Genomic DNA, 15763 nt, shown 5'->3' with positions numbered 1-15763 from the left:
TTGATGTTATTACTGCTCTCCAAATGATATTTAACTCAATTCTAAACGCTGCAACTGCGACCTGGTCCTAATCATGATGTCACGATGATGGCAAGGTTACCTTCCGGCCAAAAGTTTTAACGCGGTTGGAAGTTGGAACTGCCTTATTACAGTTACAGCCCTCAAACAGATATTTTATATATATATATATATATATATACACCATATAATTGGCTATGAGGATATTTGAACCTAAACATCTCAATTAAATATAAAGAGGGTATTAATTGAGTTATAAGATTTTTAGTTTAATTAATTGTACCATTCATGAAGCTACCTATCTCGTTACCCTAGAGCTCGATGAGGTTAGATTGTACAAATATGAATTAATATTCTAATATCAACTATGCGATTAATTTTTTTTAAAGTTTTAGGGTAACTTCATTATAATAAGATCTCTTTTCGAATTTTTTGGGCACTTCACAATTGTATTGTGGAATTGATAATCTTATCCATTACTTTGAAATTAGTGAATTAGATTTTTTTTTTAATTACTTTAGATATTGATGATGTGGTAAAATGAATGGATAAGATCTGAGGAATTCCATGATAAATTTACCCTGAGATCCTAATCTCACCTACACTCCCTTGATTAAGTCTTTTTTTTTTTTTTTGAAGTTGTAGGTTTCCTATAAAAGATGTGCTACATTCACAACATTTTCACAATAAATTATAGATGGTTAGTTGTTATTGGTTATAATTTGAATCTACCACTGCAATTATTTTTCTATCCTAACAATAACAACCCATAATAACTTGCCACATAAAATTTGTTGTGAAAATGTTGTGGATATAGTATTTCTCTTCCTATAAACATTTTTTACCGTTCCGTTTTATTTAAAATGAATGGAAAAAAAAATACTAATAGAAATGATCAATCATCAAAGAATTGCTGCATGCTTAGGGTTGATTCATTATGCAGTTGTTATTTGATTTTTCTCATTATTATTAGAGCGGGATTAGGAATTTTGTTTAAGGGGTGGGTTATAGTATAGAAACATAATCAAATTACACACACGTACCTACATTTAATTACACTTTTTTTTGGACTTCTTAACATTATCAACTTTAATTAAATATATTAGTTTTTTTATATTGGAAACGTTTTTAACTTGTTATTTGGAAATGAGTATTTTTTTTTAGTTGTTTCTCTCACATTGAGAATCATAAATATCTATTATAATTTAAGTATTTATATGATCAAAAAAAATTATTCATAAAATTAAACACCAAATAGGAATATATTTTATATTTTTTGGGCCATTTGAGCTTCAATGTGGAAAATAGACCTCAAATTACCAACCAAATTAGTTATTGGGAAGTCAAAATTTTAATAGGCCTATTAAAAGCTATTGTTGTGATAGAATTGCCTTTGAATCTACATGAAAAATTAAGTGGGAAAGTGATTGATTTATGGAAAAAAAATATCATTTGGAAACAAAATTAAGAGCTGATTAATGGTTGCTTTGTGGAGAGACATGTGAGGTCAATAAAGATAAATTACTATTGGGATATATATATACACACACACATATATACACTATGATTTTTTTATCATACCAAACATGAAAAAATAAAAAAAAATAAAAATTTTAATAAAAAAAATGGCATATTAGGATTTATAAAACTCAATAAAAATTTATATATGATATTAAATACTCTAAATACTTAAATTTTGTAAGATAATTCTTGAATGTGAATTGAATATTTGTATTGTGTCTGTAATTTGGAGTGACCAGTAACCTATTGGACTCGACCCACTTGTTTGATTCCAACGGCTTTGAAGCATTTTAAATGATTTCAATCATTGTTAACCAAAAAAATGATTTCAATCATTGTTTTAGTCAATGGTGGGTTTTTTGCTATGAAACCTGCTTGTTTTTTGGTAGGATATTGGGTTATGAGGTTCAAACCATTGAAACTTCCGGATCACATCTTCTCTCATTTTCTCTTTCACAACTATTGAAGTTTGCTTTAGTTGGAGGCCATTTGATGCCGGCAAGGTTTGGATATGGTCATTGATGATGAGATTTGTTTGTAAATGTCAAGATATATTCTTTGTGGAGGTCGAGATCTCCTTCATATTACTGAGAATTTGATGTACTTGATCTTTAAACCTTTTAACCCATTCAATCCATAATTAGGTGATGATCTATTAACAACATGTTATGTTTTTCCCAATTTGATATAGTTAGGTTGAGTGAGGGGTTGAGGGTAAACCCGAACCAACCTAACCAGTGATCAAACCAATCTATCATATATCGTATTTCTTTTATTTTCAAAATTAATTTTATGAAATAATTTTGATTTCCTTGAAAATTCCAACATCATGATATATGAATTTAAGAGATTATATGTCAATTTGGGAATTGTTTATTTCTAGTTGTTTATTTGCATTGTGTTTATAAAAAAAAAAGTTAATGTTAAATGTGTGAAAGTTTTTTTTTTAGAGAGTTTCAACTTATAGCGTCTGCTCCTGATAATATTATTTATTATTAGATCAAGACACTAATTGATTTTTGATATAGGCGGGGATTGAATTCCAGATCTCTTATTCAATCATCAAAAACTTTACCAATTGAGTTAACTGAACTTACAAATATGTGAAAGTTAAAAGCTAGTTTATTATCCAAAATACTAAAAATTAGATTATTTGTAATAAAATTGAGACAAAAAAAGTAAATAACAAATAAGCAATTTACCAAACGTGCACCGTACTGTTTATAATTCCATTATAAATGCTTTTATGATATCTTTAATCTTTATAGATTATCATCTATATTCTAGAATTCTTTTTTTTTTTTTTTTAATTTCTATATTCTAGATTCTAAACGATATTATAAGATATATCCAATCATTTTCAATCAAGTGAATGCGTCTTTACTCATATCTTAAAGCCATATTTTCTTTTGGGCAAAGGCAGATCCACTAAAGACTGACTACTGACTGGTCACACTCCCTACGTACAAAGATCCGTATCCAGAAAATCATTCGGCGTATATTATGACTTATACATAAAATATACATTACATTTTTTTTTTTTTTTTCCTCGTAAAGAAACATCTTCGAGGTTTCCGCCCTAGTTCACTGCACATATGTCACTCTACTGGTGGCTTATATATCTTCCAATTTCACATATTTTTTTAGATTCATTATTAATCAGAGACAAAGAATTTTCAACAAACGTCACGCGTGGTTGAAAACTTGGAAACTCTGTGGAAAAACGGCGAAAATGGCCAAATGGCCATCAGATTCTAACTATTTAGTTAATAGACCCATTTTGAAACTATATAGCATATTAGCAATTCGAGTTTGAGAGACTCGATTTTGGAATCCAAAATCGAGTCTCTCAGACTCGATTTACAAACAAATTTTTTTTTTAAAAACTTTGAGCCTCACCTCACCGGATCGGATCAGATCACAGAGGGAGAAAGAGTCAGATCAGATCAGGGAGAGGGAGACTAGATCAGAGAGAGGGAGACCAGATCAGAGGCCGCACGACCTGGGCAGCGCGACGCCGTGGCCAGGCCGTCGCGCGAGCCCCAGGTCTCGTGCGACCTGGCCGCGCGCCACTGGCCGCGCGCGAGCCTGGCCGCGCGCGAGCCTGGCCGCGCGAGTCAGGCCGCCAGGCTCGCGCGCGGCCAGGTCGCACGAGACCTGGGGCTCGCGCGCGGCCAGGTCGCACGAGACCTGGGGCTCGCGCGCGGCCAGGTCGCACGAGACCTGGGGCTCGCGCGACGGCCTGGCCACGGCATCGCGCTGCCCAGGTCGCGCGACCCAGGTCGTGCGGCCTCTGATCTGGTCTCCCTCTCTCTGATCTAGTCTCCCTCTCCCTGATCTGATCTGACTCTTTCTCCCTCTGTGATCTGATCCGATCCGGTGAGGTGAGGCTCAAAGTTTTTAAAAAAAAAAAATTTGTTTGTAAATCGAGTCTGAGAGACTCGATTTTGGATTCCAAAATCGAGACTCTCAAACTCGAATTGCTAATATGCTATATAGTTTCAAAATGGGTCTATTAACTAAATAGTTAGAATCTGATGGCCATTTGGCCATTTTCGCCTGGAAAAACACACCGTTCAAAAGAGCACCTTATTCTAGTTAGGTAGTGTTCACTATTCATCACCATTTTTCCTCTCGCTTTCCCTTGCAAGTCACCCATAAAAATTGAAGAGCTAAAAGAAGTTCGTTTTTTGCTGCTCTTCATAGTTCCGACCCATCATCATTGCTTATTGAAACTTGTCCTTTTTTATTGGTATTTTTTGTCTTGGTTTAAAAAATCATTGCTTTAGTTTATGGGGATCTTTGTGTAACTATTCATTCATTTCTTAAGTTTTTTGTTTTTCGATTTCTTCAAGGTCGATCGTGTACTATACTACTACTTAGTTCACAAAGATCTTAGCTTGGATTCTGGGATTGTTTTGCTTTCGGATATAAGTGAGAGAAAACATTCTATTTCTTTTTTTAATAATTTCAGGTGAGATTCAGGTACTTGAAACTCTCCAAATTGAGTTTTGACATTTTGGGTTTCAATTATCCAAAAATTTGACTTATCTAGCAAGATTTCACTTATAAATTTGACAATTTGACTTTTGGGTTTTACATTTATTTTCATTGGGATCTAGCTTGTGTTGCCAAGTGAATCTAAGCTTTGGGTTCTCAGAATCTTAACCAAAAATTTTGAGCCTTTTCTTCTTCCCTGTTTCAGCAAGCTCCAAATCGACCTGATTTAGCTCAATTTTGTAGATTTTAGAGTATCCTTCACCTGGGTTTGCGATCTAGTTAGCTGGATTGCTGTTGCTTTTCTTTGATTTGTAATTTCCTACCATCCAATTAAAGTAAAAAAAGAAAAAAGAAAAAAGAAAATTCTGCAGCTGATAATCTGGCCAGTAGAAACACTCTTTTTTGATAGCAAACATATATACATATAAAGCTTAGTTTTTCTTCTTATCGATTCTTGCTGTGCAATTGGCAATGATGGGAGGAAAAATTAGCAAGAAAACTTCTGGTGATGCTCCACCACCACCACCGCCACCACCGCCACCAGCAGAAGCAGCAGCACCAGCACAACTCCTCCAAATAAATGCTGATGCCACTTTCAATGTTGATCTTAGCTCTTATGAGGCGGCGTGTATGCTTGATCCAACCTTGCAGTCCTTTGATGCTACTATCCAAGCGCACACCAACAGGGTCATCAGCTCGCTTGCCACTGGGGTCGAGGTACGGTCCCTATCTTTTGATGCACTCAGAGAAGTCACAAATAGTCTGCTAGAAATGAACCAGGACGTGGTTAAAGTCATTCTAGACTGTCAGAAAGATGTGTGGAAAAATCGAGAAATGTTCTCATTGGTGGAGATTTACTTTGACAACAGTCAAAAAACATTGGAGTTCTGTACAGCCCTTGAGAACTGCCTGAAGCGCACACGTGATAACCAGTTGATGATGATTCAACTTGCGGTTAGTCATTTTGAGGAAGAAGTAGGAGATGGGGTTGATGGGGAGAAGTATGTGAAGACATTGCAAGAGTTAAGGAAATTTAAGGCGGCCGGGGACCCTTTTACAGAAGGGTTTTTTGAGCTGTTTCAATCGGTTTATAATCAGCATCTTTCAATGTTTTCCAAGTTGCAGCAGAGGAAGGGAACGTTAGATAAGAAATTGAAATCTGTGAAGACGTGGAGAAGAGTGTCGAATGTCATTTTTGTTTCTGCCTTTGTGTCTGTGTTGATATTCTCTGTGGTGGCAGCGGCCATGGCTGCTCCGCCTGTTGTAACAGCTTTGGCAGCTGCATTGGCTGTTCCAATGGGCCCAGTGGGAAAATGGTGTAACTCACTTTGGAAGCGCTATGAGACTGCACTGAAAGGACAAAGGGAGGTAATCAGCACAATGCATGTTGGCACTTTTATTACAATGAAGGACTTGGAAAGCATTCGAGTACTTGTCAGCAAAGTGGAAATTAAGGTTGAGTCACTGATGCAGAATGTTGATTTTGCTCTTAGAGAAGAGGAGGCGGTGAAGCTTGCAATGGATGAGATCAAAAAGAAGCTGGAAGAGTTTATGGATGCCATTCAGAAGTTAAGTCAGCATGGTGATAAGTGTAGCCAGGAAATAACAAGGGCAAGGACGGTGCTTTTACGGAAGATAATGAAAACTCCAAACAACTGAAGAACACATTGGTATGTTGTTCCAATAACTTTTCTCATGTCCGTGTTATGTGAATTTCATAAACCAGTTGAAGAATTGTTGATCAACACCTTGGGTTGATTAACCTTGGTTAATTCCGAGATAGAGTTTTGTTGTTGAGCAGGATTTTTTTTTTTTTTGGGGGGGGGGGGGGGTGGTGTAAGATTGTTCCTTGAAGTGATTATTAGATGTAACATAACTGAATTTCTATGTTTATGTTTCTTTGTTTCTAAGGAAATCTATAAAATATGATTACACAGTCCTGGAGTTGACCATTGGAGTATTAATTTGACTTGGTGATGCACTAAATGGTTAGTATTATTATGAGAAAGGCCTATAGTTCACTTACAATGGGAGTTGCAATCTTTAGCATATTATGTGTAACTACAAAAACTTACATAGCAGCAAGGTTAATGTAACACTGTGATTTTTGATGTAAAATTGCGTTTGTAATAGTAATAGGGTAATGCACAAGCAATCATATTGTCATAAATCATAATAGAGTAGGTTAAGTGACTAGAACAAACAAGGAAAACTACCTTTAACATAACGTATGATAGAACACAAAAAATGAATTGATATTGTAACTATTAAAATTTGAGATGTGAGTACCTTACTGATGTAGAGATATACAGTGAATAACTAGTCTAGTCTAGGAGGTCCCTTGTTCATATTATAATTTTTAGTCACCATGAGGGTGGATATCATTGATTCGAATCTTGTGTTTTAACCATAATGAGTGTTACTGGTAAAAACTAATCAATTATAGACATATACAAGCACACTCATTACTGTGCTTTAAGATTTGAACCTTTTAGTTTGATATTGCCCTTCATCTTAGCCAAAACACTGAGGTAAGCGTTTAGTGTTATAAGAAGAGTTGTTTATTGTTTTTGGCCTCGGTTGATTTTTTGGTGGGCCATCAGTTGACTTTTTTCTTTTATGTACCAAAACCAATTGCAGATTCACTTAGTTTGTCAATTTCAGAAGATTCTTGGTTAATTCTAGAATTTCAAAACATGGTTGGACAATCATGCATTTAATAAGTATTAATAGAATAGAGCAAAATTATTATATTCTTAAAAATCTTGACACATTGGTTTGGCATATTCCTATGATCCATCTAGTTCTGGTATGTGCCAAATCAACCACAGTTCCATTATTATTGTAATATGCATGCCGGATATTTTCTATTGAAAAAAATGTCTTTTTATAGGTAGCTTGACACTTACACCCAGTGGGTTTTGAACCATGATCTTGTTCTCTGCTCTTTCTTGTGGGGGGGGGGGGGGGGGGGGCGGGTGTGGGAAGGGAGGCACTGTTTAAGTTAGAGCTCACTGCCCTAATAGATAGATGGCCACCCAGCATTTGACATAACATTTATCACAGCATCCAAGCTAAGGAGATGTGGAGAAGTACACTATTCTCCTTTCATGTCTCCACATGGGGCTGCAAGACATATGCTTGATGTAAACATCTGCTATAGTGTTTCATAACTATTTTCCATAATATTTTCAGAAGCAGAGTTAACATAAGGGTTAAGCTTGTCACTGTCTTGGACTTTCAGGAATTATTTGGCAGATTCTAGACTTCTAGGTGCAAGTTGTAACTGGTTCTCCTACTTGCCTGTTTCTTTTGTGATTAATGACAAAGCTAGAGGTTGATGGTTAAGGGACCACAGAGATAGAGAGACTGCTGGGATTTAAAGTGATGAATGTCACTGGCAATTTTGGTTGATTATTCTCTGATTAGGCCTTTTTTTTGGTCCATTTGAAATCTATTATACGTTTATACTTACAAGCTACATAATAGGAGATAATCCTCCATTCCTTAAACATCTCTCCCTATGATGTAGGTGGAATTTGATCTCAAGTCCCTTGTTTGATGACAACATACTTTATCAGTTAAGCCAATTGACACCTACAATTGCCCTTTTTATTTTCCTGATTGTCTTTAATGTTTTTGATATGATATATTAGCTTGTTTGAATTTCTCTTAAGTATGATCAGAGGAGAGAGATTAATGCACTGATAAGAAAGAGTGAGTTGATTCAAGTTGAGAGAACAAGAAAAAGTAAGGGAAGACCAAATATAACATTTGTAAATGTGTTTAAAAAGTACATATCAATTAAGGAAGTGACAGAGACTACGATTTTGGATAGAATAGAATGGAAAAAAATAATACATATAACCGACCTTGATTAATTTATTAAGGATCCATAGCAGAAATCAAAAGTTAATTGAGGATCCATAGCTTTGTTATGAATTTCTCTTAGCCCTTCTCTTACCAAATTTCCCTTGGCTAATGAGGCTAATGACCGTTGCCTTTTCTCTTAAGGGGCAATTAAAAATAAGTTCATCCTCTACTAGATTTGTTTTTGTTGGTGTACCATGCATATCACATTTAGTACATGTTGATATCCTAGATTGTTTGAAATCATGGAACATTAATTGACCTTGATTTTAGTCCAACCTAGGGATTCTCCTAAGTCAATTTAGTTCCAATATATACCCTATATAGAGATCACTGTAAAACAACAATTTTGAATAGTAAAAATGTAGCTGCTAAGGGCTTTTTATTGCAGATGCAGGCTGTTGGGCAAAACCACGTAATACTCCTTGTTTCCTCTCTTGCCTTTTCTCTCTCTATATCTTTTATTTTCTTCGTATTGTTTTAATAGTTTTTGTTGAACACATAGAGAGAGACCGAGAAAGAGTTTAGTGATTTCTTAACACCATTAATTTGGATTGAATTAGTATTAAGCATATAAGTTTGTATTTTGTGAATGATGTATGAGTGTTGTACTTATGGCCCATGAAATGAGCATAGTTGTAATATTCTTATAACCTGTAGTAGAAATTGGTTAGGCAGTGACTAATCTAGAGTCTAGTGACTGTTTTGCATTCATTCCTTGGGTATCTCTTTATGGTACTGAAGCTCTAGGTTCTTTTCTTAGTGGATTCTCATGGTTCCACTTGATCCAGCCCTTAAGCTTCCTTCCTTTCCTTTTCGTCTTCAGCTGCTACTCCTTTTTTGTTCATCAATATTGAGAGTTATGTTCGCATTGAATCCACTTATTCAACCTATCTTGTTTGAAAATCCCTTGTTATTCCGGTTTTGAAGAGCTTTAAGCTTAATGGTGATATTAGTGGCCAATTCATTTGCCCTTCTCCTTGTTGGAAAACCTTCAGCCGAAAAGAGTTTTAAATCTAGAATATTTTCTTTGGATGCAGTAAGACATACAGTTGTCTCCTGGTTAAATACTACTACTCTGTAGATATTTTAGAAGGTGTTCTTGGTACTGACTCTTTACTGCTTGCTCCCAGTACTTGCCTTGCTATTGAGAAGCTTTTTATGGACTAAGTGGCTTCTTGTCAACCAAATTAAACTTCAGTTTGAAACATTGACAAAGGAGGTGCTTTCTAAGTTTTCTTTTCTTCCAAAAATTGTAAAATGTTAGTGTTTCTCTGAGAACCATTAGACACCTAGTCCCAAAATCTGATTTGGCATTATGTCTTTTTGATTTATTATCTGAACACGAGCTTTGCCAGTTGCTGTGACTACCAGAGACCAACTTCCAACTTCTGATGATTTGCGTCCACCACTTCTCAATCAAGAAATTTATCTTCAGCAGTTTCATCCTAAGGTTGCTTTAGATAATTCCACTGCTTTTATCTCTGCTACCACTCGCATGCCTAACTAGGGTCATCAAAACTCAAACTCTAGTGGACATTATGGTCTTAGTTCCAGTTTATGTATTAAATTATTAATGAAATTTTTTACCTCTTTGCAATCTTTGAGCTTTACAAACATATTGATTCAAGTAGAATTGTGCTTCCAAGCAGTGTTTACGGATTCAGAAGTACCAAATGCAATGCAAAGACTTTGGCACATAGGAGGAGGGTACAAGCTTTTATCAGAAGCTTATATATATATATGCAGTTTGGAGTGAAAGAAATGCCAGAAGTCATGACAATGGTCCTTGCAATGAGGCCGCCATTATTCATCATGTTAAAAACTTACTGCAAAAAATTGAAAGTCTCGACTCAAGCTAGCAGATTGTGCAACAACCTAGATATTCCCAATTCAGTATTTGACAATTGAAGCTGTCGTCCTGAACTTTTTGTTTTGGGTTCTATGTGTTATCACTTGTCAGATGGTGCTCCAGTGTGTAGCCTTTTGTTTTAGAGGTTGTAAAAGCTTAAGATTGTTATGCCTTGTTCGGTAGCATTCTTTTTATTATAAAAAATAAAATAAAAACAGTTTAAAAGATGTGTTTGGTTGAGTGTTTTTTTACTTTTTGAAAACTGATCCTCAAAATTCAACGTGGAAACAATTTTCAAGAAATTCTAAAATGATATTTTCGGTAATTTCCAATAACTCCCTTTTGAGTTTAGACAGTGATGCATTTGTAAATAAACTAGAAATGTAGTTCGAAACTTCGAATCCTCATAACTAAAAATGCATTTGTGAAGATAACTTTCGCCTCCTGCTAGTTCCTTTCTCATTATTTATTTTTCAAAAACTAAATTTGGCTCCTCTATGCTAATTTAGATTGGCTTTTTATTTAACTTTTTATTTTTAATATTTTACCTATGACCTTTTTAAACCCTCATTTTGGAAAATGATATTATATATTCTCTCAAATTTTTTTTGGATATTGTTTTTGTTAAAAAAAAAAAAAAAATGTAAACTCTTGGGCCTAGAATTTGGCTAGTTTGATTGTATTGGGGTGTTTTTTGTGCACTGGTGATTTTGGGAGCTACCCTGGAACTCAATGTTGGGTCAAAGGGAGAGAGCCCAATGGCCACTAGTGTGCGTGCTTACTTTGAATCAACTCATGTCCCAAATCATTCACTCGGCAAGATCCTCAATGATTTAATATGACTAGAAAACACCTAATGCAATAATGAGTCACCACAATGAAGATTCACTACAAAACTAGGTGCTTAACTATAGTCTAGCGGTAAAACATAAAAGGGTCCCGTTAAGGCACACATTAACAAATCTATTTTTGGAAAAGTTTTATTGGGAATTGAAAAAACTGTTAAAACTTTTTCAATTTTCGATAAACTTTTTCCAAAATTGATTTACTATTGTATGCCTTTAGGACACACATTAGTAAAATCTAACATAAAAAAGGTCAAATGGTAAATGAATCTGACAAGTTCTGATAACCATTGCATTTCATCTTTTAATAGCAAATACATACAAGAAACAAACTCAATAATTAAAAATACATCATATCCATTAATAGGAAAATATTATATATATATATATATATATAGTGGTTCCATAACAATCATAAGTTAAAAAAGGACAACCTTAGTATGGCTGATGATGATGGGACTCATGGGAGAGAGAGTTTGTGTCTAGTTGTGCTGCTATTGATCAAGTAACCTTCCTCATTGTCAGTACAGAGAGAGAGAGAGAGAGAGAGAGAGAGAGAGAGAGAGAGAGAGAGAGAGAGAGAGAGAGAGAGAGAGAGAGAGAGAGAGAGAGTTATTACAAGGAAGAATTTTTTGAAGGTGACCCAAAAATGCTGACAAGAGATTTTAAACTTAGGATTTCGTGGATATCATAAGATCTTAGGAACCATTTAGCCAACTCCTTGGAGTTTGATCTTGACTGTTGACCGGTCTAGTTGTTTGCTTCAACCTGAACTATAAAGAAACCAGCACAGCAACAGCAAGTTCCTCAGTCCTCACGTGGGCTTTGATTGTGGGTTGCCTCCTTTTGTTTTGACACATGGGCTGAAACCTTGGAGTGGGAAGGTGGGATTTTTTTTGAAAATAACTATAAAAGCTAAACTATTGTATTAGTTAGCCAATGTTTGAAACTATTTTGGTATCTAACTACTCGAGTTTATAATACTTGATTTCACTGTAGCAAATCGACTTTAACATACTCGATTTCTATGAGGTTGGCTAAAAGGAAACCAACGCTAGGCAGAAACCCAGAAAACACCAACGCAAAAACCCAGAAATCACAGCAACGCAACCTAGGATCCAACGCAGAAACTCAGAAAAACGCAAGAAGAAACATTGATTTTTGGGTTTGGATTTTTGCTCCGATTGATATCGTGATTTGGGTTTGGGATTTTGAGAAATGGATTTAGATGAAGAAGGAAGAACTGGCTTGGGTTTTTGGGGGCTTGGAAGAAGGGAAGAAGATGGTGAACAAGACCTGAAATGGAGAAAAAAAAAAAAAGAAAAAAAAAAAAGAGAAAGAACGAAGGAAGAAGATGGTGAACAATGGCAGCTGCACAGAAATCGAGTCTGTTAAAGTCGATTTGCTACAGTGAAATCGAGTCCGTAAGACTCGAGTTGTTAGATATCAAATTAGTTTCAAATCTTGGCTAACTAATAAAATAGTTAGGCTTTCATAGCTATTTTAAAAAAAATCCTTGGAAAGTGTAGAGAGGAGGATTGTGGGTATTTTTTCTACCCATGCTATGTGATCTAGAGAGGAGAAGAAAAATGGGCTTATGGGCCCGATTGTCTTGGGTGAGAGATTTTGGGCTTGTATTATGGTGATGTTATGGTGGTTCTTTCGGCTGATTTTTAGTGTAGTGAAGCTCATGTGATGTAGGCCCAAAAATGTTTTTAAGTAGTGTGAGTGTTGGGTGAGGCCCAATCCGTGTAGGAAAATAATTTTAGGAGCCTATTTATATATATTTTTTGTTGACTTGGTAAGTGTTGTCTAGACTGTCTAGTGAGGTTAGGGCATGTGGCGTGTGGGAAAAAAAATTGCTCCTCAAGACTATTTTTTAGAGATGGAAAAAACATGGCCTTCCTCTCTCCCTCTCTCTCTTTTATTTATTTATTTATTTTATATTTTTTTATAATTTTAAATAATTTATTATGACTGCTCATTAACAGAAAATAAACCGTCTTTGATAATATAAAAATATAACTATAATGACAAATATATAAATATGCATTCAAAAAAATGCTAATCCAAAATGCACATTATTAATCGAAAAATAGTGTGCCTTTTCTGACCCTTTCAAATCAAAGTGTATAAATTACAGTGGCGGGTTCTAGGATTTTTTTGTAAGGGGTTCAATAGTGTTGTAATTTTTGTGTGTTAAAAGTGGTGTAATTTTTTGCTAGTGCAGAAATAAAGTGTAAGGAAAAACAATTTCATTCCGCGGCCAATGACAAAGTAAGCTAGAGTTGGAGGGAAGGTTTATTTATTTATTTATTTTTAAAAACAAAGTAGCAATTTTAAGAGTAGAGCTATTGATACAACACTTTCACAACAAATTAATTTAGGTGGCAAGTTGTTAAAGATATGTAAAAAAGTGATGTTATTTGTGGGATCTAGATAGAAATCAATTAAAACTTGTTACTTAACCTTTATTGTAAAATTATTGTGAAAATAATATTGTGAAAGTAACATTAAAATGATCATATTCAAGCTTATTTCAACTGAGATTAAACAAAATTTAAGATTAGGGTATTCAAAATTTTATTTTAGAGTCAAAACAAATAAAAAATAAAAAAATTTATTTATAGTTTTTGGTTTTTTGGCCAGGCCAGAGGGTTCATTTGAACCCCTGGGCTGGCTGTAGAGCCGCCACTAATAAATTATCAAAGCCAGCTCAAGGGCATAATACGGTGACTTAGTTTTTGGGATAAATTTATTAATTAAAGTTCTGTCCCATGCTAATTAAATTCTTTCCCTTAACACTCCACCTTATCTCTTGCTATCCATAGATAAGTATTCTATATGCCATACAAATTATATTAGAAATGATGAGTCATGCTTAGCTTATGCCGGCTATTGGAAAAGAAAATGTTAACTCTTTCGCCCAGCGGATGAGGAAAGAAAGAAATGAGTCATTTCATGGAGGAAGAGAATAAACTGTTAGCTTAAGCACTAAAACTGATCTTTTATATTCTATATTTTATATTTTAATTACAATGTAAGAGAGGAGATTTGAACCCCTAAATATTTTTGTTGAAAAAACTATGAGATACCAACCAGTTAAGCTACAAATTAAGTACTTGGCTTAAAATTGACCCCTAAACCCCTATAAGATAATACTTTTTTTTAGTAAACTTATAAATTAGTACCTGATATTACAAAAGTCAATTTGGATGATTATTAAAATTTTCTACCTAACAAATTTTATTATGGTTACTTAAACGAAAACTTTCGTTGTTCACGTATGCATAAAAAATGAAGAACTCCTCACGTTTCTGGACCTAATTAATAAAGTTTCAAGAGCTGAAGAAAGATGGAAATGTGTCAATGACTAAGCAAGTGCTGTTGAATCATCGATGCTCATCGATGCTTAACAAATTCAATATGAATTACATTATAGATATAAACCAGTGGCCAGTGGGCCTAGTTAACTACTGATCCAACTTTTATATTATATTATAGATAGATACTTAATGCTACCCGATGTTGGCCACTGATGCCTCCCAATTGTGAATATTGGCAGAAAAATTATTAGGTACTCTTAAAGTATTATAAATGTGTATTTCTTCCTTTCATATAAATGGTAAGTCCCACCATAAATTTAAATAGTAGGACTTATTATTTATGTAAGAAGAGTGAATACGTATTTATGATACTCTAAGAATACACAATAATTTCTCTGGTTGACAACAAGAACACCGATATTTACTGCACTTCTATAGCCTTCCTCCCCATATTTGTGTGCGCTCGCGTGTTGGGGGTTAGTTGTTTGTGACGGTGAATAGTGAGCTTAGAACATAGTAAAGTAGTAATTAACATCGGAAATGATCATGGTTTAAATCTCTTTCTTAATTATTGAATTATCAAAAAAAAAGAAAAAAAAAAGAAAAAGAAGTGGTATCTCGTAAGAAGACCGTCACATTGAAGTTGTAAGCGTCACGTTGAAGTTGTTGGAATGATCAAAGAGTAGTATAATGTTATCTTTTGATTATATTAAGTGACCAGCTCTATAATCTTTTCATGAATGACACAGCAAATTAATTTCTGTGAAATGTCTTTTCTCCCTTTTCCTTTTCTGCTAGTGCATCATTTAATAGATTGCTTTGACTGAAGCTTAACCTAACTTTAGCGGCAACTTAAATAATATTATTTTTCGTATAATTGTTTGCCATTTTCAAGCAAACTCAAAAAATTATATTGACAATATAATATAAATATATAACTACAATAAAGCTTGATACAAAAAGAAGAACAGGCCATTGTGCATGGCCCCCATCCATGCTAGCTTTTTAACGAATAAGCTGAAGGTGTCTGCAATCAGTGTCACTAATAAGTGTAGGAATTATTAGTATGTCAGCTAAGATGACCTAGCAATTTCCCCACTAGAGGGGTTAGACTTTAGAGTTAAGAGAGCCTATCACTACCTTCAGGTATTTGGGAGCACCCTCAATTTTTTTATGCCAATAAAATTAAATTTTGCTCCATTATTTGTTATACTTTCAAGCAAAAAGAAAAAGTCCAAAAAAAAAATTTTTTTAATTACAATCTGAGAAAAAAAAAAAAAAAGTAACATAGCAAGTCCACCCCAAGGAAAAAAAGCCCAACATCAATCCTA

General features: G+C 34.5%; 1 protein-coding gene across 4 annotated transcripts; it reads left to right on the top strand.

The window, feature by feature from the left end:
• Positions 1 to 4105: 4105 nt before the first annotated feature.
• LOC115994813 (UPF0496 protein At4g34320-like) lies at positions 4106 to 10415 on the top strand. 4 transcript variants are annotated; one of them, XM_031119084.1, is made up of 2 exons: positions 4106 to 6209; positions 10062 to 10415. In XM_031119084.1, the coding sequence occupies exon 1, from the start codon at positions 5011 to 5013 to the stop codon at positions 6196 to 6198; it is 1188 nt and encodes a 395-aa protein (XP_030974944.1). In that variant the 5' UTR covers positions 4106 to 5010; the 3' UTR covers positions 6199 to 6209; positions 10062 to 10415. The 4 variants fall into 4 exon arrangements, with proteins under 4 accessions (XP_030974944.1, XP_030974946.1, XP_030974945.1 ...); XM_031119086.1 differs by having other exon boundaries at positions 10059 to 10415; XM_031119085.1 differs by having other exon boundaries at positions 10044 to 10415.
• Positions 10416 to 15763: the final 5348 nt, after the last annotated feature.

This window comes from Quercus lobata, chromosome 6 (genome assembly GCF_001633185.2).
Source record: "Quercus lobata isolate SW786 chromosome 6, ValleyOak3.0 Primary Assembly, whole genome shotgun sequence".
NCBI classification, from domain to species: Eukaryota; Viridiplantae; Streptophyta; class Magnoliopsida; order Fagales; family Fagaceae; genus Quercus; species Quercus lobata.
The sequence above is the reverse complement of the archived record's forward strand: the minus strand, read 5'-3'. Positions and strand labels throughout refer to the sequence as shown.